Source organism: Myxine glutinosa, chromosome 8, assembly GCF_964187855.1.
Source record: "Myxine glutinosa chromosome 8, kmMyxGlut1.1, whole genome shotgun sequence".
NCBI classification, from domain to species: domain Eukaryota; kingdom Metazoa; phylum Chordata; class Myxini; order Myxiniformes; family Myxinidae; genus Myxine; species Myxine glutinosa.
Window position 1 is genome coordinate 108957058 of NC_136268.1, and position 25151 is coordinate 108982208.

Genomic DNA, 25151 nt, shown 5'->3' on the forward strand with positions numbered 1-25151 from the left:
GCTGGCGACGAGGATATCGTCCAGGTAGACGTAGACAAAATCCAAGTCGCGCAGGACGCTGTCCATCAGTCACTGGAACGCCTGAGCCGCATTCTTCAGACCGAAGGGCATGCGCAGGAACTCGAAGAGTCCGAATGGCGTGATGACCGCAATCTTCGGGACGTCCTCCGGCCTGACGGGGACCTGATGGTAGCCGCGTATGAGGTCCACCTTCGAGAAGAAGGACATGCCCGCCAAACGGGCGGAAAAGTCCTGAATGTGGGGGACGGGATAGTGGTCGGGAGTCGTGGCGTCATTGAGACGGCGATAGTCCCCGCACGGTCGCCATCCCCCGCCGGGCTTCGGCACGATGTGCAGCGGCGACGCCCAAGCGCTCTCTGAGCGCCGAACGATGCCGAGTCGCTCCAGGGTAGCGAACGCCGCTTTTGCCACCGCCAGCTTCGTCAGCTCGAGGCGGCGTGCCTGGGCGTAGACCGGTGGCCCGACGGTGGGGATGTGATGGGCCACCCCGTGCTTGACGGCCCCCGCCGAGAAGGTGGGCCGCGTGAGGGCCGGGAAGCCGGCGAGGAGGCGGGTGAATGCGTCCGCTGCCGGAAGCGTACAGACCAACGTGGCCGGAACCGAACCGTTCGGCAAGCCGCTCGTTGAGCTGCTCGACGAGCTGGGCAACGCACAAGCGAGCGAGCTGAACGTCTCGGCCTGGACAAGACGTCTGCGCTTGACGTCGACCAGGAGCCCATTAGCGCACAGGAAGTCCGCGCCAAGCAGTGCCATGGGCACGTCGGCGGTGACGAACGTCCATCGGAAAACCTGCCCTCCGAACCGCAGAGAGAGGCAGCGTTTTCCGTACGTACGGATGGGCGTCCCGTTCGCGGCAAGCAGCGTGGGGCCCCCACCCGCGGCATGCTTGTCTGACGTGCCGGCGGGAACGACACTCACCTGCGCTCCCGTGTCGCACAGGTAACGGCGCCCGGAGAAGGTGTCCGTTATGAACAGCAGGCTGCTCGAACGGCCGGCGCTCATCGCCACTATTGAACGCCGGCCCGGGCGTTTCCCGACCTGTTGAAGGAGCATGGCGGATGACACTGCCGAGCTTCGTGGCCGAACTTGGCGTGGAACCAGCACCATGTGGTGGAGCTGGAGGAGCGCGGCTGGCTCCGCCAGGCCGGTGGAGCTGGCGGGTTTCCCCGCGGTGGCGGTTTTCGCCGCGGCGGTGGGCGGGGCGTGGCGGCGGTCACGAGGTGCGTATCAGCATGCTGCGTATGCTGTATAAGCTGATGCTGTGGATCAGCAGCATCAGCAGCATCAGCCACGAGGGCCGTGACGGCCACGCCGACTCTCGCCCGCGTGTCCGAAGCGGCGAAGTACTTGTCCGCCTCGGCTGCCAATGCTCGGGGTTCCGTTAGCCCGGTCCCGGCCAACGCGAGGCGAACCTGCGCTGGAAGTTGGCGATGGAAAAGCGCCCGGAATAGAGAACCGGGGGCTTCGTCGCCCAACAGTGACAGCATATGGTCCATTCGGACCGACGGGCGCGTGTCACCGAGCTCAGGGAGATCCAGGAGGCGGTCGGCCCGTGCGTCGTCCGTGAGGCCGAACGTGGCTAGGAGTAGCCGCTTGAGTGCCTCGTACTTGTGGCCGTCCGGTGGGTGGCGAAGGACGGACACAACTCGAGCGGCCGTGCCGGGCCCGAGGGAGGCGACGACGTGGCAATAGCGCGTGTCATCGCCGGTGAGGCGCCGAAGCTGAAATTGGGCTTCGGCCTGGACGAACCAGACTTCGGCCTGAGCCTCCCAAAATTCGGGAAGTTTGATGAAGTTGGCCATGGCAATGGCGTCGCGTGTGGAAGGATCGCTCCGGCAGATCCAACGTCGAGGGGGTCACCAGTAAAGCGCGGCGTTACGCGCGCTGCTTGCGAGCAAGGAGGATGCGGACAAGCGGTAACTTATAAGCGTCTTTATTTCAGGAGCTCACTGTAACACTAGCCCGCTCTGGGCTGCGTGCCCCGTGTATATCCTCAGGCCACGCCTACCCCTCGGGCGTGGCCCTCGCCCACTTGGTGCGCGGAATGATGTCACCACGCCAGTGGGCTTTTGTGTCCGCCACAATATCTTATTATAATAGAGCAAACGTATATGGTTATGTCGTTATGTATGTCGTTATGTATGTCGTTATGTTTATATCTATCTATATATATAAAACACAGTGTGTGTGTGTGTGTGTGTGTGTGTGTGTGTGTGTGTGTGTGTGTGTGTGTGTGTGTGTGTGTGTGTGTGTGTAATGTTACCGATAGACTCCTAAACGGAGAGGCTTACGTGCTTGATATTTGACATAGACATGGCCATTGAGCGTGGGACGAACATGGCCGAACTCAGAATATTTGACGATCCATATTTTGTATTCATATTTACCTCAGCGCATTTCAGCGCACGGAATCAACGGAATCAGAGCAGGTGGGCGCTGATTCGCTCAGAGCGATCACGTGATGACGCTATGACGCTATGAACGCTATGACGCTATGACGCTATGAACGATATGACGCTATGACGCTATGAAAAAAAAAATCGCTATGACGCTATGAAACGCTATGACGCTATGAACGCTATGACCGCTATGACGCTATGACGCTATGAAAAAAAAAATCGCTATGACGCTATGAAACGCTATGACGCTATGAACGATATGACGATATGACGCTATGAACGATATGAACGCGATGACGCTATGAAAACAAAAATCGCTATGACGCTATGAAACGCTATGACGCTATGACGCTATGAAAAAAAAAATCGCTATGACGCTATGAACGCTATGACGCTATGACGCTATGAAAAAACACACCGAAGACCCAAAACGCCCCGAAGACCCAAAACGCCCCGAAGACCAAAAACGCCCCGAAGACCCGAAACACCCCTAAGACCCTAAACACCCCGAAGACCCAAAACACCCCAAAGACCCAAAACACCCCAAAGACCCGAAACACACCGAAGACCCAAAACACCCCAAAGACCCAAAACACCCTGAAGACCCAACAGACCCTGAAGACCCAAAATACCCTTAAAGGCCCAGAGGATCCAAAAGACCCTGAAGGCCCAAATGGCGCTGAAGACCCCGAAGACCCAAAACACCCCGAAGACCCAAAACACCCCGAAGACCCAAAACACCCCGAAGACCCAAAAGACCCCGAGGACCCCAAAGACCCAAAATACCCTTAAAGGCCCAGAGGACCCAAATGACCCTGAAGACCCAAATAGTGCCGAAGACTTAGAAGACCCAAAATACCCCAAAGACCCTTAAAGACCCAGAGGAACCAAAATACCCTTAAGACCCCAAATCCCCTGAAGATACCGAATACCAAAAGACCCAAATACCCCGAAGACCCAAAATACCCCAACACCCAAAACACCCCAAAGACCCAAAACACTCCGAAGACCCAAAACACCCCGAATACCCAAAAAGACCCCGAAGACCCAAAAAGGCCACGAATACCCAAAAGCCCTAAAATACCCCATAGAACCACAAGACCCTAAAGACCCAAAACACCCTGAAGACCCCAAAAGACCCTTAAAGACCATTTAGACCCAAAATACCCTTAAATATCCCAAAGAACCAAAATACCCCCAAAGACTCTTAAAGACCCAGTGGAAACAAAAGACCCTGAAGACACAAAAGCCCCTGAAGACACCAAAGACCCAAAAGATGCCAAAGACCCAAAACACCCCCCAAAGACCCAAAATACCCTTAAAGGCCCAGAGGATCCAAAAGACCCTGAATACCCAAATGGCCCTGAAGACCCAAAACACAATGAAGACACAAAAGACACCAAAATGGTCAAAGATGCCTATCCCTCTGAAACGACATGTGGTGAGGTGCGCGGTGCGCGCCGTCACGCTAGTTGTCATAAATGTCATAATAAAGCTTTGTTGAAAATTTAATGACAAAACTCAAATGGGAAATTAAGTCTTCCTGATAATGTTCTGTCTCAGCTAGCCATGTATGCTAATCTCCTCACTTTACTGTACATCTACTGGTTCACTCAATGCCACTCGTAATGAGGTTGGAGTTTCACTTGACAATGATTTAGAGAATCTGTTGAAATGGTGGCACGACTAGCTGGTAACCTTCAATGCAAAATAAACTAAATTGGTGTCCGTGTCTTGTTCTAGAAACAGGTTTTTCCCTTCTGTGCACGTGGGGTCGTCAACCTTAACAAAATTATCTGAGCTTCAGCTTCTTTGTCTGGACATCTCCTCTAACCTCCGTTGAGATAATTACATTTCTGGTATTGCTAAGAGTGCTTCCAAACGAGTTGGCTGTCTTTATCGAGCACAGAGATATTTACCTCCTGAGGCTCTTTTGTACCTGTATAAGACGACTAACTACAGTATATACGTCCCCTCATGGAGTATTGTTGTCACATTTGGGCTGGAGCACCAGCTTGCCACTTATCTTTACTTGATAGGCTCCAGAAACGCATTGTCAACCTGGTTGGTGCGGAGATGGGTTCAACTCTTCAACCCCTCTCTTATTTGCCACTCTTGGTTTGTTCTACAGATATTTTCATGGCAAATGGTCTGTTGGGCTTTCTAACTTTGTTCCTCCTGTACGAGTGTTTGGGCACAAGATGATTGGTTTGCCATCTCTGCACCCCCATGCACTATAGCTGATCCAAAGTGCAGAACGAAGTGCTTCCCATCACTACCTGTTAAGTCCTTCCCATTATCCTACGATCTACTCAGCTTCAAGAGTCACTATGAAGGCATCCGAATAGGAGTTGTATAGTACTGGTTACTGAGAACGATCTTCGTTGCTCTTTTCTGGATTTTTTCTCGGCCTTTTTGTTTGCCCTTTTGTTAGTCCAGGATGCCATACCACCAGTGCAGCATATTCGCGCGCTGGCCGGACGTATGACTTGTAGATGTTGACAAGATCGTATTGTGGGATCAAGACCTTTTTAGTTGACTCAGCAAATGCATTCTCATCTTGTTCTTGGACATCATTTCCTTTACTTGCTTGTTCCATTTATGTCATCTTGGATCAGTACTCCCAGATTTTTAATTTCCTCTACAAGATCGAGGCTATTAGTTCCAAGGTTGAGGACAGGTGGTTCTCGGCGGTGTACATGTGAAGCAAATTTGCAGCTGTTTGCATTTAGTTGTGTTGAGGTGAAGATGGTTCTCCATCAACCCATTCACTGAGTTTGGTAACGGCGTTTTGCATTGTAGAGGGGCTCCCGATGACCTCACCTCTTCAATACTCGGATCGTCGACTTACTTCCATTGCTGCACCTCTGATTAATCCATTGCATCATTGATCATGGCAAGGAATGCCAGAGGACCAATCTTTGGGCTCTGTGGTACTCCACAGCTCAGTGATTTCTAGTTAGATAGCGCACCTTGGAATTTCACCCTCTGTCATCTGGTTGTTAGAAAATCCGCTATCCATGGGATAATTTGTCTTCTGACTCCTAACTTAATGAGTTTTGTGATGACAATTGTGGGATCTATGGAGGGTAAAGCTTTGGAGAATCCTGTAACAACAAGATTCCCAATGGTGTCACTTTTGTCAGAGCTCTTATATAATTCAAGCAGCATTTTAACCAATTCACGGTACATCTCCCACACTTCAACTTGAGGTGGTTCTTCAGCAGGTAGATATGACGGATGTCTGTGAACAAGTAGGGGTGGTTGACTTTTTGATGTCGAAGATAATTTGTGGTTGGTTACATGAGATATTTGTTCACCAATGCCTTCAGAAATTGTTGGCACACTGATAGGAGAAGGTATGCGGAGACTTTTGGCAAGCAGCAGGTTGCCAAGGTGCCAACTTGAAGTATCACCCAATGAGTTCTCATCTAAGTTCACCTGAGCCTGATCCACCTTCTTTGCAGCAAAGTTCTTGTAGTGTCACCATTAGGTCATTGTGCTGCTTGCAAGTGCTTCCTGGCAAGAATACAAGAAGTACTTCAAGAATATGAAAAATGTAAATACACCCGTGCTCATAGGAGAGAGAGGCAAAGTGATGGTGGTCGGGGAGATATAAGAGATTGAGGGAAGGAGGAAGGGTGAAATTATATGTGCTAGAAAAACCCGCTCCCTTAGCGAGTAGCTGGAGGGGGAATAGGGGGAATTGTGAGGTGAATAGAGAGTGAGGTGGGGCAAATATTTTTGTGGCATGGCTAATCATCCCTGCTATCTACAGCTGCAGGGGTCAGTAAACCAAATGCACTGTGGCAAGTGTACAGGTGAAAATTGTGAGTCGTATCCCCCCTAATTTACAATTGCCATTATAAGGTGGCTGGACACTTCTCCAACCAAGATATTCTAGTTTTCTATATTTAATTAATTTTCTGAAATTTGTAGAATTTGTTTCTCACTTGGAAGTTGTGGGTTACAATGTGTAAATAAAGGTAGAAAAAGTCTGATTTAATGCAATTTAATTCCAGGTTATAATGCAACAATGGTGAAATTTTGAAAGGGGATGTAGACTTTCTATAGGCACTGCATATATATATATATATATATATATATATATATATATATATATATATATATATACATATATATATATATATACATATATATATATATATATATATATATATATATATATATATATATATGTATATATATATATATATATATATATATATATATATATATATATATATATATATGTATATATATATATATGTATATATATATATATATATATATATATATATATATATATATATATATATATATATATATATATATATATATATATATAAATATATATATATATATATATGTATATATATATATATATATATGTATATATATATATATATGTATATATATATATATATATATATGTATATATATATATATATATGTATATATATATATATATATATATATATATATGTATATACGTATATATATATATATATATATATATATATATATATATATATATATATATATATATATATATATATATATATATATATATTGTTATGAATTTTGGGGTAGGGGCATATATAGATTTAGGTAGATCTGCATAGGTATATGCTCCGATTGTCGTGGGTATTAAGAACCATCTCGATGTAAGTAAGTAGAGGACCCGTCTAGCCCGTTTGTTCGGATTAAGGTGGATCTTCGTCCCCATTACGAGGAATGGGGCATGTTAAATAGTTGTAGGGATTATGCTATTTCCCCCGTATGTCAGACCTGGTTATCATTCCATTTGTCCCTTATGGCAACACATCACATACATTAGCTAGACCCATTAGTGCACAACATTACATACATTAGCTAGACCCATTACTGCGCAACATTAATGAATTCCCCCGCCGCCACAATGACTGCCCGAAAAGACAGACAGCAAGCGGCTGTGCAGTGGTACAGCATGGCGATCAAACATTGACCAGGCAGGCTGAGAGCCACGCCAGGAGAACTCGTGATTGACAGGAGGGGGAGGGGCGAGCAACACCAAGAGTACCGATTGAAGAGTAAAGAAGGACTTGTGATTGGCCACCAACCAATGGTGGCCATCAAGGGCCTGATGTGGTGACCGCCCGGGCATGTGGCCTGACACCCTCTCCCTGAGACTCTGGGACAGCCAGCATGTGATGACATGCCATGCTGTGCTGGTCTATGGACGCAGGTCGAACCGCATGGACAGGGATGGACATAGCCTGCCGGACAACCATTAGAGCATCTGTGGAACGTGATGGTGTGACAGTGACCTCCCACTGATGCCCTGTTGTGATTTGTGGACTCTCGGCTTGGGAAGAGAGCCATGGGATTGTTGAATCGGGAATGTGTAACATGCCGAGCAGATGGGCCATGCTCGGCTGGCATGTATATGGTAAAGCATCCTTCTTTGGTGAGATTCGTAAAATGTGAAAAATATTTGGCACGGGTAATCTGAGGGTTAGATGTAAATTTAAGGGTAAATTTTGCGATGCTATGGTGGTCACTGACAGCAGTGGCACCATTATTGATCCCGGTGTGTTAGACCAAAGTGTTGGAGGCTGGGATAAAATTGATAGGTTAGCAGGACACAGCCTTCAACTGGTTACGGGGCGACTGTGCCAATATTTGGGATGCGGGGTTGTGGAAATGTGGTTGGGTAGTCGGGGTCAACGTGGTGCTGTGGGTGTCCGAGGTGTGTGGACCATGTCTTCTGGAGGAGTTTCCTGGTGGAGCATGGCTGTCCGCTGGACCTTGGCGTGGTCAAGTGTGGGTGGGCACTGGGGGCTGCAGTTGTGTGGATTGGGGGATGACGGCGGCGCAGGTGACGTGATGTGGTTGCCACGCACTGCGACCGTCTCCCCCAGGGCCAAGGTTGTGAGTGTGGTAGTGTTGTTGGCAGCAGGTGCTCACCACATTGGTCAGCTGAGGCTAGAGCAGCTGTGTTTCTCGCAGGGTGGGGGGGGGGGGGGTGAAGGATGGATGGTGGGTCACACCCTTATGGACACTCATGGGCCATGTTGGCGCTTCGACTGCTCAGCTTGTCCCAATGACCCTTGCACGGTAGAGGTGCGGAGCTGTCGTGGCCAAATGTAGTTGTTTAGAACAGTTCACCGTTGGAGGCGGATCCACATACCTGCCAGTACAGTAGGGAGAAAAGTGCAATTTGGAAGAATTTGAATGGTCCAATGATAAATTTGGGGATTTTCTCGGGTGGATGGCACTTTGGACCTGACCAACTGGTAAATACCTGCACTTGAGGTAAGTGTTTGGATGTGTACTGTCCCAGGCTTCAGGACTTCCTTGTAAAATTGGGGACATGTAATTTGGAGTTGGGGCCGGGCTAGAGTGATGACATGGCCGGTGTGGGGGGTGGAATGTGTGCCACAGTGTCTTGTGGGTGGCGTTTGTTTTTTGTGTAGAGGTGATGTGTTTTTGTGTGGTCGAGCGGATGGAAATTGAAGTACGAGTTATGAGTGGTGATTATTGTGATTAAGTAATTATTTTGAAAATGATTTGAAATGTGAACGGGGATTTCACATAATGGCAGGCCATGGCAGCAACACTTGGAAACAACTCTTTTGAAACATCTGCTCTTGAAATGTGTTGAGAATTGAATGGCAGCGGGGGAGGAAATGTGTTTTGGGGATTTTGTGGGTGGGGAAGGTGTGCATGTCCGCAGGTACAGATCAAGCTCTAGGAGGAGCGATGACTGCGACCCCCCTCTGCGGCAATTACCCCGGACAGCCAGTGTTGACTGGAAATTGGAGCCCGTCGGTGGAGGGTCTGTTTGGGCACCTTGGGGTGGAAGACTCCCGGCGACCCATGCAGCTGCGCGGAAGCAGGAGGCAACAGAGCCTGGAGTGTGGAGACCCCCACCGGCGGGGTAACGGCGGAAAGGGGCTGTTTGACTGTCACGGGCCAAGAGGTAAAAGGGGGTGGGGGGGGGGGGTGGCCAATGAATTTGTGTAAGTCAAGTGACTTGTTTTTGGGACTGCGGGCACCACAGCCTGAAGCGCCCCCACCATTTTGATTGTGCAGTACCTCCCCGCTGCCGAGTTGAGAAGTTGAGAGAAACGCACACATGAATATGACATCAATGCCATGGTCCTGCAGGGGGGGAGGGGGGGGGTGAAGTACTTGCTTGGTAATGATTTAGTGTTGTGATGATTTTTGAAATGAGAATGAATGGTTATGGGTTTTGTGTCGAGTGAATGTTGGCGAAATCCACTGAGCCATGTCACTCACCTGTAGCACCAGGACAGGGCCCGTGGAAATTTGGGGTGCATTGGGATGGCCTCGCAGGTAATGTTGAGTCTTGTGGCATCCACCGGGAGACGCGGTCTGTAGGAAGGGGTTGTACAAATTTTTATAGAGCTTACAAATTTTTGCAAGTTTTGGTTAAGGTTAAGTTTGTGGTGAATTTAGGGTTTTGCATGTTGTTTATTTCCCTTCCTCCGCAGGAACGACGAATCCTAATGATTGTAAATATTTGAAATGCATGGTTGGTTAAGGGGTTAGCAGGTTAAGGAGAATAGGCAGGTAGCTTCAGCTCGGCTCACTTCCCACAGCCCTTCTGATTTATTTCATAGGCTAATTAAGTGTGAGACAGTAAGTGATAAGACTTGAATGGTAGCACCACCCTGCAGTGACCCTAGCAGGTGCTACGGTTCCGGGGGGGAGGGGGGGGGCTGTATTATGAATTTTGGGGTGGGGCAGATATAGATTTAGGTAGATCTGCATAGGTAGTTGCTCCGGTTGTCAAGGGCAGCAAGAACCATCTCGATGTAAATAAGTAGCGGACCCGTCTAGCCCGTTTGTCCGGATTAAGGTGTATCTTCGTCCCCATTATGAGGAATGGGGCATGTTAAATAGTTGTAGGGATTATGCTATTTCCCCCGTATGTCAGACCTGGTTATCATTCCATTTGTCCCTTATGGCAACACATCACATGCATTAGCTAGACCCATTAGTGCACCACATTAATTAATTCCCCTGCCGCCACTATGACTGACCGAAAAGACAGCCAGCAAGCAGCCACGCAGTGGTACACCATGGCGATCAAACATTGACCAGGCAGGCTGAGAGCCACGCCCAGGAGAACTCGTGATTGACAGGAGGGGGAGGGGTGAGCAACACCAAGAGCACCGATTGAAGAGTAAAGAAGAACTTGTGATTGGCCACCGACCAATGGCATGGGAGCAGGGCGCCAAGCGCTCGGCCAATGAGAGGCGACCAACGCGATCGGAAGATTCGAGAAGAGAGCCAACGTCAGAAGACGATCAGTAAAACGACTGGCTGACTTACATTTTTCTCTCTTCGCCTCTGCCTGTCTTCGCCTCCGCTTTTCTCTTCCCTTTGCCCTCTTGCGTTGGGAGTTGGATCTCTTCCCTTTGCCCTCTTGCCCTGGACTGTCCCTTTGCGCTGGACCTTCTCTTGTGTTGGACCTCGTCCCGTTTGGACCCTCACTCGTTGGATGTTGGAAGGACGTTGGCGCGCCGACGATTCTCTTACCCGGCATTCATGCACAGACCTCGCGAAGGATCGCGCGGGGACACGAGGCTTGGTGTGCAGCGGCGTCCGTGGGCCTGGTGGAGCGCGAATGGGGGCGGAACGAGGCCTACTTCTCGCTGACCGGAGCCGCGGTCGGACAACTGCGCTCGGAGCTGGACCATCCTTGATAACTGCAGACTACGGATTCAGATAAGCTCACACTCACAAACACAACGAAATGGTTATTTTATTATTAATTCCTCTATGCTATATGTGAAGTCTGTGAGTGGGGAAGTCCCAACCTAGGCTCTAGTTTTTATCATCGTGTTTCCCTGTCCCGATAGTTATTTTAAATAAACCCTTTTATTATTTTATTTTCTATTCAAAATCCTGTGTTCGTGTGCGTTTAATCACTTTGCAGGTTGAAGACGCTGGCGACCGTGAGGTAAATCTCGCCGCTTCTTCTTCCTCCTTATTTCCTCCCCCCACGCGTATGTATAGCGAAATCCGCCATTGAACGTCGCCTCGGAGCTAAAACTCATCTTGGCCATCCGCAATTTCCCCAGTCTTAATAGAGGGGAAATCGCGCGACAATTTTTTTTTTTTTTTTTTGTACAGTCACATGCAGTCATTCAGCCCCGCCTCCTTCTGGAAGGTTCCACGGCCTACCATTGGTCGCTGTTGGTCACGTGCGGTAGTTCATTCAGCCCCGCCTCCCTCTGGAAAGTTCCATGTGGACCGTTCTCGCCCACCCACGAACCAACGTCTTCTTTCAAAAACACAAGGGGTTGGAATCCTGCCTAACTCAACGCATATATGCTTTAATGACTACACAATGGAAAGGGAGCTAATCTTTACATTTAATAAGAAATAACTGAATAATGCAGGCTACATGTTGTCATGTAATTAACTGGAGGGGGTTTCTTTTATTGTTCAACCGTAACATTATATATATATATATATTGTTAAGGCCCGCGGATAAGATGTTGTTTGCCGAGCAGAGGCCCCGCGACCTAACAGTTACCCCGATTCACCCAAATGTTGGCCTGATCGCGCCACAGCTATTCAATGTGGAAAACTCTAAAGCGACCGAATGCAAAGAGGAAGAAGAAGAAGACGTACGGAGGAATAACAGGTTTTATTAATTATTTTCACAAGCCAAAGCAAAGAGAGCAGTTGGTTATATACAGAAAATGGAAGGCGCAGGCACACAGTGAAATCTTTAGCTTACCTATACAAGCTTAATTAATAAACCCCAGGACAACGTTGAAGACAGACGGACGATCACACTTACACGGGGAAATGCAGGCAGGCAGGAATGAATGGCTTGGAGATGGGTGGCTTTTAGAGGCAAGGAAGGTTCAGCGGGTACTGGGCACGGTCGGGCCAGAAGGCACCGCCGTCAAGAAGCCAAGCTTTGGTCCCAAACTGCGCGGCGAAGTTCCTTTCTCTGTACTGCTGCCTCGTGCGCTCCTTGCGTTGCACCGGTCCGCTTTTCCTGCAGCGCGGCACGTTTCACGGCGGCTCAGTCACACCTGCTCGTCTCCAGCACATCTCCTGGACCCATCTCCGTAAAAGCTCATCTCGTATCTCTCTGGGGAGCGTCCCGCGGCGGGTTATATAGGCCCCGCCCTTCACCCTTTTCGAACCTTCCCCAAACGTTCTCTCTCCGCCCTCTCAAGCCAAACCCCTCGTTCTGGGTTGGATGAGCTTACTGGGAGGAGACTTACTCCTCCCCTCTATGACGAGGTGGAGACCCGCCTTTCTTCTTCGGCGTTACCTCGTGCGTAATGGAGTCAAATGCAGCACAGTGGACGGCAGATGGAAATGCAGCAAAGTGCCAAAAGAGGCAATTGCAGCAAAGTGCAAACCTGGCACTTGGAAGCTGCCATGGGGCGTCGAAGGGCCTACTCTTATTTAATTCGCTGCAATGAAGAGTCAAACTAGTGGGAAACACATCCTTAGCCTACACAGAGAATAAGGGACTAACTATTTAAAAGAATATATCGTGTCCTGTGTGTAGGTTTATGGAATTAACTAAGAGGACGAGCTGCGACCATTCTTTACATTACGAGGGTCAGTTACACACAACAAAACCATACTTTTCACATTCGTTACACTTTCTCAAAATTGTTACACTTCTCAAATCCGTTACACTTCTCAAATCCGTTACAATATATATATATATATATATATATATATATATATAGATATATATATATAGATATATATATATATATATATATATATATATATATATATATATATATATATATATATATATATATATATATATATATATACATACAGTCACGTGAAAAAGTAAGTACACCCCATGTAAAGTTTTGACTTTTTCAACATATTTCAACATACAGCTATTTGATCTTCATTTCAACAATATTGATAGATAAAGGTGATATAATATAACAAATATCATGAAACATTTACATTTTGTAGTCCATTGTATAATTTAAATAAACATAAATGCAAATTTCGCATGTGGAAAAGTAAGTAGACCCCTACATTTATCACTACTTCAAATACCTAAAATTAGAATCAGGGGCACCAGCTCAGGTGCAAATGATTAGAACATCGTTAGAGAGGATCTTGGAGGAACCTGTCTTATTTAAACCTCAGACATTTAATTTGGTTTGCTCTTTGTTGTTGAACTGTGCGGCTTCACCATGCCTAGATCAAAAGAGCTCTCTGAGGCCTTCAGAAAGAAGGTTATAGATGCCTACGAGTCTGGGAGGGATTTAAAAAGATCTCCAAACAATTTGAAATCAATCATTCGACTGTCCGGAAGATCATCTACAAGTGGAGAAGATTTCAAACAACTGCCAACTTGTTCAGGCCAGGCCGCCCCAGCAAGTTCAGCCCGAGAGCAGACCGCAAGATGCTGAAAGAAGTCTCTAAGAACCCCAGAATGTCTTCAAGGGACCTGCAGGTAGCTCTTGCTACTGTTGATGTCAAAGTGCATGAGTCTACCATTAGAAAGAGGCTGCACAAATTTGATCTACATGGGAGGTGTGCTAGGAGGAAACCTTTGCTGTCCAGAAAGAACATCAGGGCAAGACTAAAGTTTGCCAATGAACACCGAGGCAAAGACAAGCACTTCTGGAACAATGTGCTCTGGACAGATGAGTCAAAGGTAGAGCTATTTGGCCACAGTACCAGAAGACATGTTTGGCGAAAACCAAAGACAGCATTTGACCACAATAACCTGATACCAACTGTAAAGCATGGTGGTGGAAATATTATGGTTTGGGGCAGCTTTTCTGCATCAGGGCCTGGGCAGCTCACCATCATAGAATCCACTATGAATTCTTCATTGTACCAGAGGGTGCTTGAGGATAATGTGAGGCCATCTGTCCGAAAGTTGAAGCTCAACCGAAGGTGGACCTTGCAACATGCCAATGACCCTAAACATACCAGTAAATCCACCAAGGAATGGCTGAAAAGAAAGAAATGGAGGGTTCTGGAATGGCCATGTCAAAGCCCGGATCTAAATCCCATCGAAATGTTGTGGGGGACTTGAAACGAGCTGTGCATGCAAGAAACCCCTGAACATCGCACAGCTGAAAGAATTCTGCATGGAGGAGTGGGCAAAAATTTCTCCCAGTCGATGTCAGAGACAGGTACACAGTTATAAGAAGCGCCTACTTGAGGTTGTTTCTGCCAAAGGGGGCAATACCACCTATTAGAGCCAGGGGTGTACTTACTTTTTCCACATGCGAAATTGGCATTTATGTTTATTTAAATTATACAATGGACTACAAAATGTAAAAAATAAAATTTAAAAAAACACCTTTAGAGGCCATTTTTCCCCGCAAAGCGGGGGTTCGCCTTTTTTCGGGCACTGTGGTTGTTGTTGTTTTTGTTGGTCCCCTTTTTGAAGCAATGTTTTATGGCCGGATGCCCTTCCTGCCGCCAACCCTTTTTGTTGCCTTTTACGACAAACAGGGAATTACCAGTGAACTGGTACTGAATTAGCCGACCTCGGAAGGATGACAGCCTGAGTCAACCCCCCTGGCGTTAATTCAGCGATCGACCGGGATTCGAACCCAGATCCTAGGATCCTAAGCTGGCACCCTAGCCGCTAGCCCAACACCAGGCTTTTTCTGGCAAATTTCTCCCAGTCGATGTCAGAGACTGGTACACAGTTATAAGAAATGCCTACTTGAGGTTGTTTCTGCCAAAGGGGGCAATACCACCTATTAGAGCCAGTGGTGTACTTACTTTTTCCACATGCGAAATTTGCATTTATGTTTATTTAAATTATACAATGGACTACAAAATGTAAATGTTTCATGATATTTGTTATATTATATCACCTTTATCTCCTAATATTGTTGAAATGAAGATCAAATAGCTGTATGTTGAAATATGTTGAAAAAGTCAAAACTTTACATGGGGTGTACTTACTTTTTCACGTGACTGTGTATATATATATATATATATATACATATATATATATATATATATATATATATATATATATATATATATATATGTATATATATATATATATATATATATATATATATATATATATAATTATATATATATACTGTATATATAATTATATATATATATATATAATTATATATATATATATATATATATATATGTATATATATATATATTGTTACGGTTTTTGGAACCTTCACTAGTAAATTTTAGTGAATGTATCCCTTATAAATGTTTCCCCTGTAAATATCCCCCTCAATTGGCTGGTTAAAAATCGCACTCTAGTTAGTCCATGAACAACACGTAGCGAACCATAGGCCCTCTTCGTCGTTATTTCATTATTATGTGTTTCATTTAAGGATCTGTTCCCAGTAGTTGAATCTGCGTTGCATTAATCAAATAAGATAGGTCCCTTTTGTTCCCTTCAAAAGCGGTGCGAGTGGTTTGCTAACTCCCCACCAGCCGCCATTGGCCATGCGGTCGGGCCGAGAAGAAGGGGGAGGAGCCGCCAGATCACGGGTGTGGCACGTCAACGCGTCATCGGAGGTGGAGTCAGAAAGCCCTTATGGGCCAACCAGCACCGCGGTGAGCCAACCGGTAGGCGGGTCATCAGAGCTGGCGGCTTGATACGGCCACGAGCTATAAAGGCGGGCGCGGGGGACTGCTTAAGGGAGAGGAGTGATCCAGCATAACCGAGAAGTTGAGAGAGTTGAGTGGAGTTGGCAGAGAGTTGGAAAAAGAAGGCAGAGAGAGAGACGAAGCTGTGCGGAGCTCTGACAAGCTGCTTCAAACAGCCCTACTGCGTGAAACGAATACGTGTACCTGCCGCCGGCTGCTCGGTTCCAGCCGAGCCAGCGTGGAGCTGGAGCGGTCCTCCTTGCTGTACCCTGCCGAACCTTCCAGCCCTGCTGTCCTGCACGGACCCTTCTCCCTCCTCCAGTGATTCCTGCCTGCTATTCCCTTGTTGTGTAAGTCTGTTGTCTGTCCTTTTTGTTGTCTAGGGTTTAATATAAGACTGTTTTAAGGCTTGCCCCGTGTATCTTCTTCTTCTTCATCCTGTATATTACTTTCGTATCTCTTCCTTTGGTTTTCTGTACATAATTAATAAATGTCTGTTATTTCTTACCTTTGGTTTCTTCTTTCTCGTCCGATCGCTTTAGTCCCTTCTTTCCATTGAGTACCTGTGGCACGATTCGGCCAACGCTTTATAATCGGGTTTAGTCTCTTGTTAACGGCCTGAGTCGTGGCTCGCTTCGCTCGGCATGTCCATTACAGTCGCGGCTCGGGCGGGGCTCATTTCTTCACTTACCGGAAGGCGCTGGTACTTAGGTCATAGGAATAATTGGCCTACTACCCTATTCAGCGCTGATCGGAAGTGGCGAGATAGTTCCAGGACTCGGACGGCCAGCTTAAAAGACGAGGGGATTAAACCCCCCTCGGTAAGGGGAGTGCCGAAACCGAGATCCGTAACAATATATATATATATATATATATATATATTGTTACAGTTCTCCGCCGCCTTTTTTTCCCCCTTACCAAGGGGTGATTAATCCCCTTGTTCTTTCTGGGCTTGGCGGAACCGAGACTTGAAACGCCCCTTCTGGGCAAATGCAAAGTAGGGTTTCGGGACCAAGTCTCGCTCGTACCTAAATCCCTGCGCCGCCACAGAAGCGAGGAAGCAAGCCTCGCACGAGCCACATGTGGTTTGGGTACGCCGAGCGGATTGAGTACCACGTGGTCCGTGCAGTTTAGGTAGTGGAACCCGATTCGAGCGGTTCTATTCGTACCACGCTTATTCAATGAGGAGATCACAGGAACGATCGAATGGAAAAAGGAAGAACACATGTTTAATTATTCCCACACGTATGTACAATGATCGGGACGCAGAGACACAGAGCAGCACTTAGTCAGTCTTATCTTATCTCCCGGACTCGGGCCCGTCACGCTCACACAGGGAATTGCAGATGTTGATGCTCCAGCCAAACGCATCGATGTGGTCGTCCAGGAACGGCCCGGTCCGGCTCTCCACGGTCCCAGCACGTCCCGCAAAGATGGCAGCAGGTGGTGGAAGGAACCTTGTAGCGCGTCTCCCGAACAAAGGCAGCCGATGAGGTATAACGGAAAGTGTGCATCTCTCAGCACGGCTGGCGATTACACAGCCATTATCAGTCGCACGACTTAATGCACTGTATGCGGCTCGGCCTCCAGCTCAACCGAGCGTCACTTTATAAAAGCGCGTATTCCGGTTCATGCGCGTCTTTCTTCACCCGCGTATCTCTCAAAGTTATTTGACGCTCTCAACTCCTGCTCGTCAACGATTCCTCCTGGTTGGTCAGTGCGCGCGAGTGCTTCTCATCAGTGAGTCCTCTCGAGTCCTTGCGAGTCCTCTCTCTCATCAGCGGGTCCTCAAGTCCTCAAGTCCTCTCGGGGGCTTTGCGCGATGGGTTATATAGATACGCCCCCGAACCTTCTCGAACCCTCTCTAACCTTCTTACCAAGCACTGTGACGCAGTGCTGCCGCCACAACCTCTGAGCCCTGATTGGCGGCTCGTGCTTACCGTCAGCTCCTCTGCCGCCTCTCCTTCGGCTCCGCCCCGACCCTCCTAGGCCTGCCTCGTGTTAATTCGCCCAAAATGAACCAAAGTCAGCGCAAAGGGGCATGAGGCTAGGGAGGCTGGAGAGTCAGTAGAAGTAGGACCTATTCTCCTGACTCTACTCAACGCAGAACTAACATAGGAAAAGGACTAAGCTCACAAATACGAAGAAATAACTACACTATCGCGAGGCTACATGTTGCTTGTGTGACTAACTATGAGGGGGAAATTTTAACCTTTATTATACTGACTGGTCAAAACTCAAAACCGCAATATATATATATATATATGTATGTATATATTTATATGTATGTATATATTTATATGTATGTATATATTTATATTTATATGTATGTATATATTTATATGTATGTATATATTTATATTTATATGTATGTATATATTTATATTTATATGTATGTATATATTTATATGTATGTATATATTTATATTTATATGTATGTATATATTTATATGTATGTATATATTTATATTTATATGTATGTATATATTTATATGTATATGTATGTATATATTTATATGTATGTATATATTTATATGTATATGTATATATTTATATATATATATATATATATATATATATATATATGTATATATTTATATGTATATGTATAGATATATATATGTATATATTTATATGTATATGTATATATATATATATATATATATATGTATATATTTATATGTATATGTGTATATATATATATATATATATGTATGTATATATATATATATATATATATATATATATATATATATATATATATATATATATATATATATATATATATATATATATATATATATATATACATACATACATATATATATATACATACATATATATATATATATATATATATATATATATATATATATATATATATATATATATATATATATATATATATATATATATATATATATATATACAGACTTGGCATTTAATATGGAATTTTTTTTTTTTCTTGACTTGGATTTCCTTTCTGAACTCAGAATATCAATCTGGTGAATTTCTTTTACGCTTCGGTGATTTCTTTGTTAAAAGAACCATGTCACTGATTGTCTGTCGCAGCAAGAAATCAATAACAGGATTATATCACAGGTGGCGTGACAAAATGTACGGACAGGTACATTTGACGATTGGCTTCACAATCGGGTATATAAGGGTTGTTGCGTTCTGTATTAGTGGAAAACAACTGCTGCATGTCTACAAAAGTTATTGCCGCTTCCTCTGGAGATGGTCCGTCAACTCGACAATGCTGTTTGTCATGGAGTGGTGGCTTTACGAAATTCCAGCATGAAACAGCGTGCTATTGCTCAGCAGTATGGCATCACTCAAGGTCAGGTGTCAAAGATCCCGAAACGAAATGCTCAGAGGGGTGTCCCTCCTCCAATATCGAGGCCAGGACGTCCCCGCAGAACCACAAAGGGGGATGATCGCCAGCTGCACCGGTTAGCCCGCAATGGCCGTACCAAGTCAGCTAATCGGCTTAGGGCTGAGTGGCAGCAACTGACAAATGTGCCTGTATCCAGAAGGCTAGTCAACCAACGACTGGTTCAAGCAGGCTATTGTGCCAGGCGTCCCCTGAGAAAGCCACACCTGACAAGACAATACCGCCAGCGCCGATTGCAGTGGACCAGAGAGCACCGTCAATGGCAGCCAGGACACTGGAATCACGTGATCTTCAGTGACGAGTCTTGATTTCTGGTCTATCGTCAAGATGGCCATGTCTGAGTGCACAGACAAGTGCATGAAGCCTACAACGAAGATTGTATAGTGCCAAGAGTCCGAGGTGGAGGTGGTGGGATGACAGTTTGGGCTGCTTTTCATGCAGGGGGCAAAACTGACCTGGTTGTTCTGAATGGAAACCTGAACCAGTTCAAGTACAGGGCCATTCTGGAAGAAACATTGCTTCCATTTGCTCGTGTAGGCTTTTGAGGAAACTTTGTCTTCCAAGATGACAATGCATGGCCTCATCGTGCTCGCATGATCCAACACTTTCTTGCTGACCATGGTGTAGAGCATATGGAGTGGCCTGCCATGTCCCCGGATATGAATCCGATTGAGAACTTGTGGGCAGAATTAACGCGTCAAATCGACAACTTGGACCAGCAGCCGACCTCTGTGCGTGAATTGCAGCAGGCTATTGTCACTGCATGGCAAGCGATTCTTGTCCAAACCTTGGCAAATCTCGTGAACAGCATGCCTCAACGTGTACGTGCTCTCCTGAATGCTCGTGGGGGTTACACGACGTACTGAACTGTAATTTTACTGTCCGTAATCCCAGTTGTAATTTAACTTTTGTTTTTGTTGAAAAAAATTTGGCGAAAGGGGCAAAATAAAGAAATACTTCTGGAAAACGTACCGAAGTTTAACACAGTACTGTCTGTGAATTGAGTTCAATATCAGTTTACATCACTTTCAAGGATCAATTTATTTGCTTCGAAATGTCAAATGTGGTTTTTGTTTCTTTTAAAGGTCACATTAACAAAATCTAGAATAATTTCAACATAATTCCAATGAACTTTTGGTTCTAAGTCAACTTGAAAAGTAAGTTCACCCCCACAAAAAAAAAATTCCATATTAAATGCCAAGTCTGTATATATATATGTATATATTTATATGTATATGTATATATTTGTATATGTATATATATTTATATGTATATATTTATATGTACAGTATACGTATATATGTATATGTATATGGATTTTGGAACGATCTTTGAAAAAAAGATGCACTTAAACATGCAGATCTTTTGGACGAAGTTAGTTCTGGCATTACATTGCGAGGCACCACCATTTTTGTTTGAATCTCGCTGGTACTCCAACCTCAGAGTGTGCGGCTTATTTAATTTGTCAAGTCGGTGTAAAACATTGGAAGTGCAAACAAGGCGATTTGTGTTCTGCAATGTTCAAATCTATAATTCAATTGAAATAAAATTAAAAGTTTAAAAGCTGTAAACAAAAAAAACCTGTTGAATCGGAAGTTTGCTGCCGCTGATACAGCCTCTTTTACACCACCTTATTTCACTTGTTAATAAAAACCTTTATAACTGGAGAGTTCATCGAACACCTTACCCCACACCATCTTGAGAAACAAGCACATGGGCGGGGTCAGTGGGCGGCAAATTTGATTGGTCATGATGATGTAAAATGCCGTAATCTTTTGTGCAAGTACTGCTAAACGGGATGGTTTTGAATGTGCTAATAAGGCGACTTATGTTCTAGTGATAAAGTACTACAATTCAATTGAAATAAAATAACTTGGAGGAAAAAACTTTTTTCAAAGGTTTATCACCATTGTTGCAGCGTCTTTTACATCACCTTATTTAACATGTTAAATTAGTTGTTTGTGTCCTTCATGACATCCCTAAAAACAGCAAGTTTCCTGTTTGGAATGATGTACAATTTTGTTTAACTGCCAGACAACCAGAAAGACTGAAGCAATTGCTCTAGGGACATGACATGACATGACACATGCGTGCTCGGGACGAGAGTCCGTACAATGTTGTCAAATTCAGAGTGAAAGTACTGATAAACTGCATATTTGTGTTCCCATTTGTGTTCTCCAGTGTTCAACATACAAAATTGAATTGAATTGAAGTATTTCCTCAATCATCGACTGATGTTGGTCAGACAGACAGAGTAGTGAGCCAATTGAAGACCTGCGTGGAAGTGTCGGGGTAGAAATGAATAATTGTCATCTCTGAACCAATCAGAGACAGCCATGGCCAAAGGCATGTTGGGTAAATGCATCATGTGATATAGTGAGCCAGGCCAAAGGAGATATGCTTGTTTGTATAGAGTTGGCTGAGAGCCATTTCACAGTTGCAGGGCAGAACTGCTTCTGTGTGCTGAGGTGGCAAAAACATGTTTTATCTGTAGTTTGACCCTGTGCAAAAATGTGAAGCCAAGGGTCCTTATATTAGCATTCCTGTGATCTGATCTCATGCTCCAGTTTCCACTTTTGCCTTCCTTTGTTGAAATTAACTTGAGTATATATTGAATGCAGTTGTGACTTGGAATTCAGAGACTTGCTTGCCTGAGGACAAACTTTTCTCTCCGTACGTACGAAATAAATAATCCTTTATCTATCAAGTATTGTCTCTCATATTTTGATAAAGGTGGACAGACTCCCACAGATGCACTTAAGTCAAAGTCAACATTTTTTGGGCAAAGTGAGTTAGAACCAGGAACTTCATCTATAGTATGGTAACAAATCCAGGTCTGTATTCATTTTACATAGAGTCATTTCGTGACTTCTTCCACTCGGGTATTCATTTGCTTAACCCCGCTTTGCGCTATGCACTTGGGGTAATGATGGATTCCATTATACAACTGTGTGCCAATGACTTTATAATTGCCTCCATGATTTTAAAAGCCGTTGTTTCTTTGCAGATATTATCACAGACTATCGGGTGAGTTTCCGGTTATGACAACAAGCAGATAAAGAGTCAAAAGCAATCCTTTGGCCTAGAACTTCCAAAGTACTGCAAAACACAACTACCGTACTATCTTTTCAACCAACATTCAAAATTGAACAACTACAGTTGTGTGAAAACCCTTTCTATAATAACCATTGTATAGATTATATGAGTAGGGACAATTGTAAATTGTATCATGTGTCTCCCCCACCCAGCACTGGCAGATTTCCCTTGGACGGAAGTTCAGTTCACTCAAGCTGTGGTTCGTTTTCCGTCTGTTTGGAATCAAAAAGATGCAGGAACTCATTCTCTCGGTCAGTGAGGGGTGAAATTGTGAATATAACTTGATAACACCTGCAATGTGTTTTGTTTGGTTGAACATAAATCAGGTAAACATAAACCAAGACGTGCGCAGGTTGTAAACACAAAACGTGTTTTGTAGCCTTATAATCCATGAAGTTTGACTGTATATAGTAGATTGACTAGTTTGACTTTTAATCCATGAGGCCCAGCCTCGACTGCGAGGTGGTGAGAGGTTTGCAGGAGTGGTTGCCACATCATTGCATCTTGATCTTCAACGGGGTTACAACCGTGATCCCCAGCATCGAATTGCAAACATTTTACAAAACTTTAATGATAATGAGTCGAATCGGATGGTGCTGAGAGAGGATACTTGCCTTAACACTATTTAGCCATGGTTTGATTCCCTACCCACCAGTATCATGCATCGTGTGGCGCACAGAGCCTCTGCTGGGTATGTGGGTGGCCCTCTGCAAACTTTAAGTGGGTGGCCCCTGCAAATCTCACATGGGGGCCCTTTCTATTGGAAGGCTAATAATATGGTGACAGATCTTCAGGCGAAGAATCCATTTATACCTTGGTTCTGGAGGGAGTTAGCGAAGTATTAGAATGACCAGCTCTCTCTGTCTCTGCATGTACCTGTCTTTTTTTTCTTTTTTTTTTCTTTTACTGAATCGAGGCTCGTGAAAGAGCTGACAACCGCGAGGGAAAGACAGCACAGTGGGACCGCGAGGGAAAGACAGCACAGGGGGACCTCGAGGGAAAGACAGCACAGGGGGACCACAAGGGAAAGACAGCACAGAGGGACCGCGAGGGAAAGACAGCACAGGGGAACCACGAGGGAAAGACAGCACAGAGGGACCGCGAGGGAAAGACAGCACAGAGGGACCGCGAGGGAAAGACAGCACAGAGGGACCACGAGGGGAAGACAGCACAGAGGGACCGTGAGGGAAAGACAGCACAGAGGGACCGTGAGGGAAAGACAGCACAGTAGGACCACGAGGGAAAGACAGCACAGAGGGACCACGAGGGAAAGACAGCACAGAGGGACCGCGACGGAAAGACAGCACAGTGGGACCACGAGGGAAAGACAGCACAGTGGGACCACGAGGGAAAGACAGCACAGAGGGACCGCGAGGGAAAGACAGCACAGAGGGACCACGAGGGAAAGACAGCACAGAGGGACCGCGAGGGAAAGACAGTACAGTGGGACCGCGAGGGAAAGACAGCACAGAGGGACCACGAGGGAAAGACAGCACAGAGGGACCGCGAGGGAAAGACAGTACAGTGGGACCACGAGGGAAAGACAGCACAGGCGGACCGCGAGGGAAAGACAGCACAGGGGGACCGTGAGGGAAAGACAGCACAGAGGGACCGCGAGGGAAAGACAGCACAGAGGGACCGCGAGGGAAAGACAGCACAGAGGGACCGCGAGGGAAAGGATTCTGCCTTTCCACATCATCATGGGTAATGTATTGTCATATCTCAGCTATGCCTGTACCGATTGTAACCAAACTTGTTAGGATAGTTGTGTTACGTTTTTGGGGGTGTATGATGGAATCCCATAGTAAAGATAGGATTGTATAGTTATAGCATCGACCGTGGACGTGTAGGAGACATCTCGATGTATTTAAGTAGGAAAACTGGAGCTTAAGATTGTTTATGTGTCTTCACACGAGGGGTGAAGTTGTGTTTACTAGATAGGGATTAAAGTTAGTTTTCCACAGTACATGATATTCCCTCTGTGACTTTTCCATACGTTTTACCTCTACCACAAGGCCAGCCATGCAAAGCCTCCATTAAACTACCACAACCGCCGACAGTACCCGGACATTGCCGATCGGCAATAAGCCGCACCTTAATGAACACTCAGCCATGCAAAGCCTCCATTACACAACAATAACCGTCCACTGCATGCCGACAGAACCAAGAACATAACCAATCGGCCGAAGCCCGCCTCCAAAAGAGCGGAGCCGGCAGGCCATGCCCCTGAAGTTAATCATCTGCAGACTCGTAAGAAAAGTAACATTTATTGCTAACCTTGCGAGTGTCACAAAATGTTCTTTCTGCCTCCTCTGACAGCACAAGACACTTGGCAGTATCCATGGCCTGATCAAATCCAGAATCGTGATAGCACACCAAGTGAGCATGACAGGTCTGGATTAGGTCTAATGCAACATCCAACTGCATGTCCTTTGACTGCAATACCTTGCTGACTTAGTTGATCTGGACAAGTATATCGTACCAGATGACCAGACATATGAGAAATCTGAAAGTCCCCACTTCCTTCACAAGGCCCATCGCCTCGCTGTAACATTTAGCATCCTTTCCTTTGGCAGTGTCAGCCAAACTCTGTAGAGCAGCCTTTAAATTCTGCAGCTGATAGC

At 45.6% G+C, this 25151-nt stretch overlaps 1 protein-coding gene across 2 annotated transcripts in view; it reads left to right on the top strand.

The window, feature by feature from the left end:
- Nucleotides 1–25151, top strand: part of LOC137432830 (aromatic-L-amino-acid decarboxylase-like) — a 171863-nt gene that overhangs the window by 130198 nt on the left and 16514 nt on the right. For both annotated transcript variants that reach the window (XM_068125071.2, XM_068125072.2), the window contains exons 11-12: nt 22439–22458; nt 22680–22778. In XM_068125071.2, coding sequence (XP_067981172.2) covers nt 22439–22458; nt 22680–22778 — 119 coding nt within the window. The remainder of the gene's footprint in view (nt 1–22438; nt 22459–22679; nt 22779–25151) is intronic.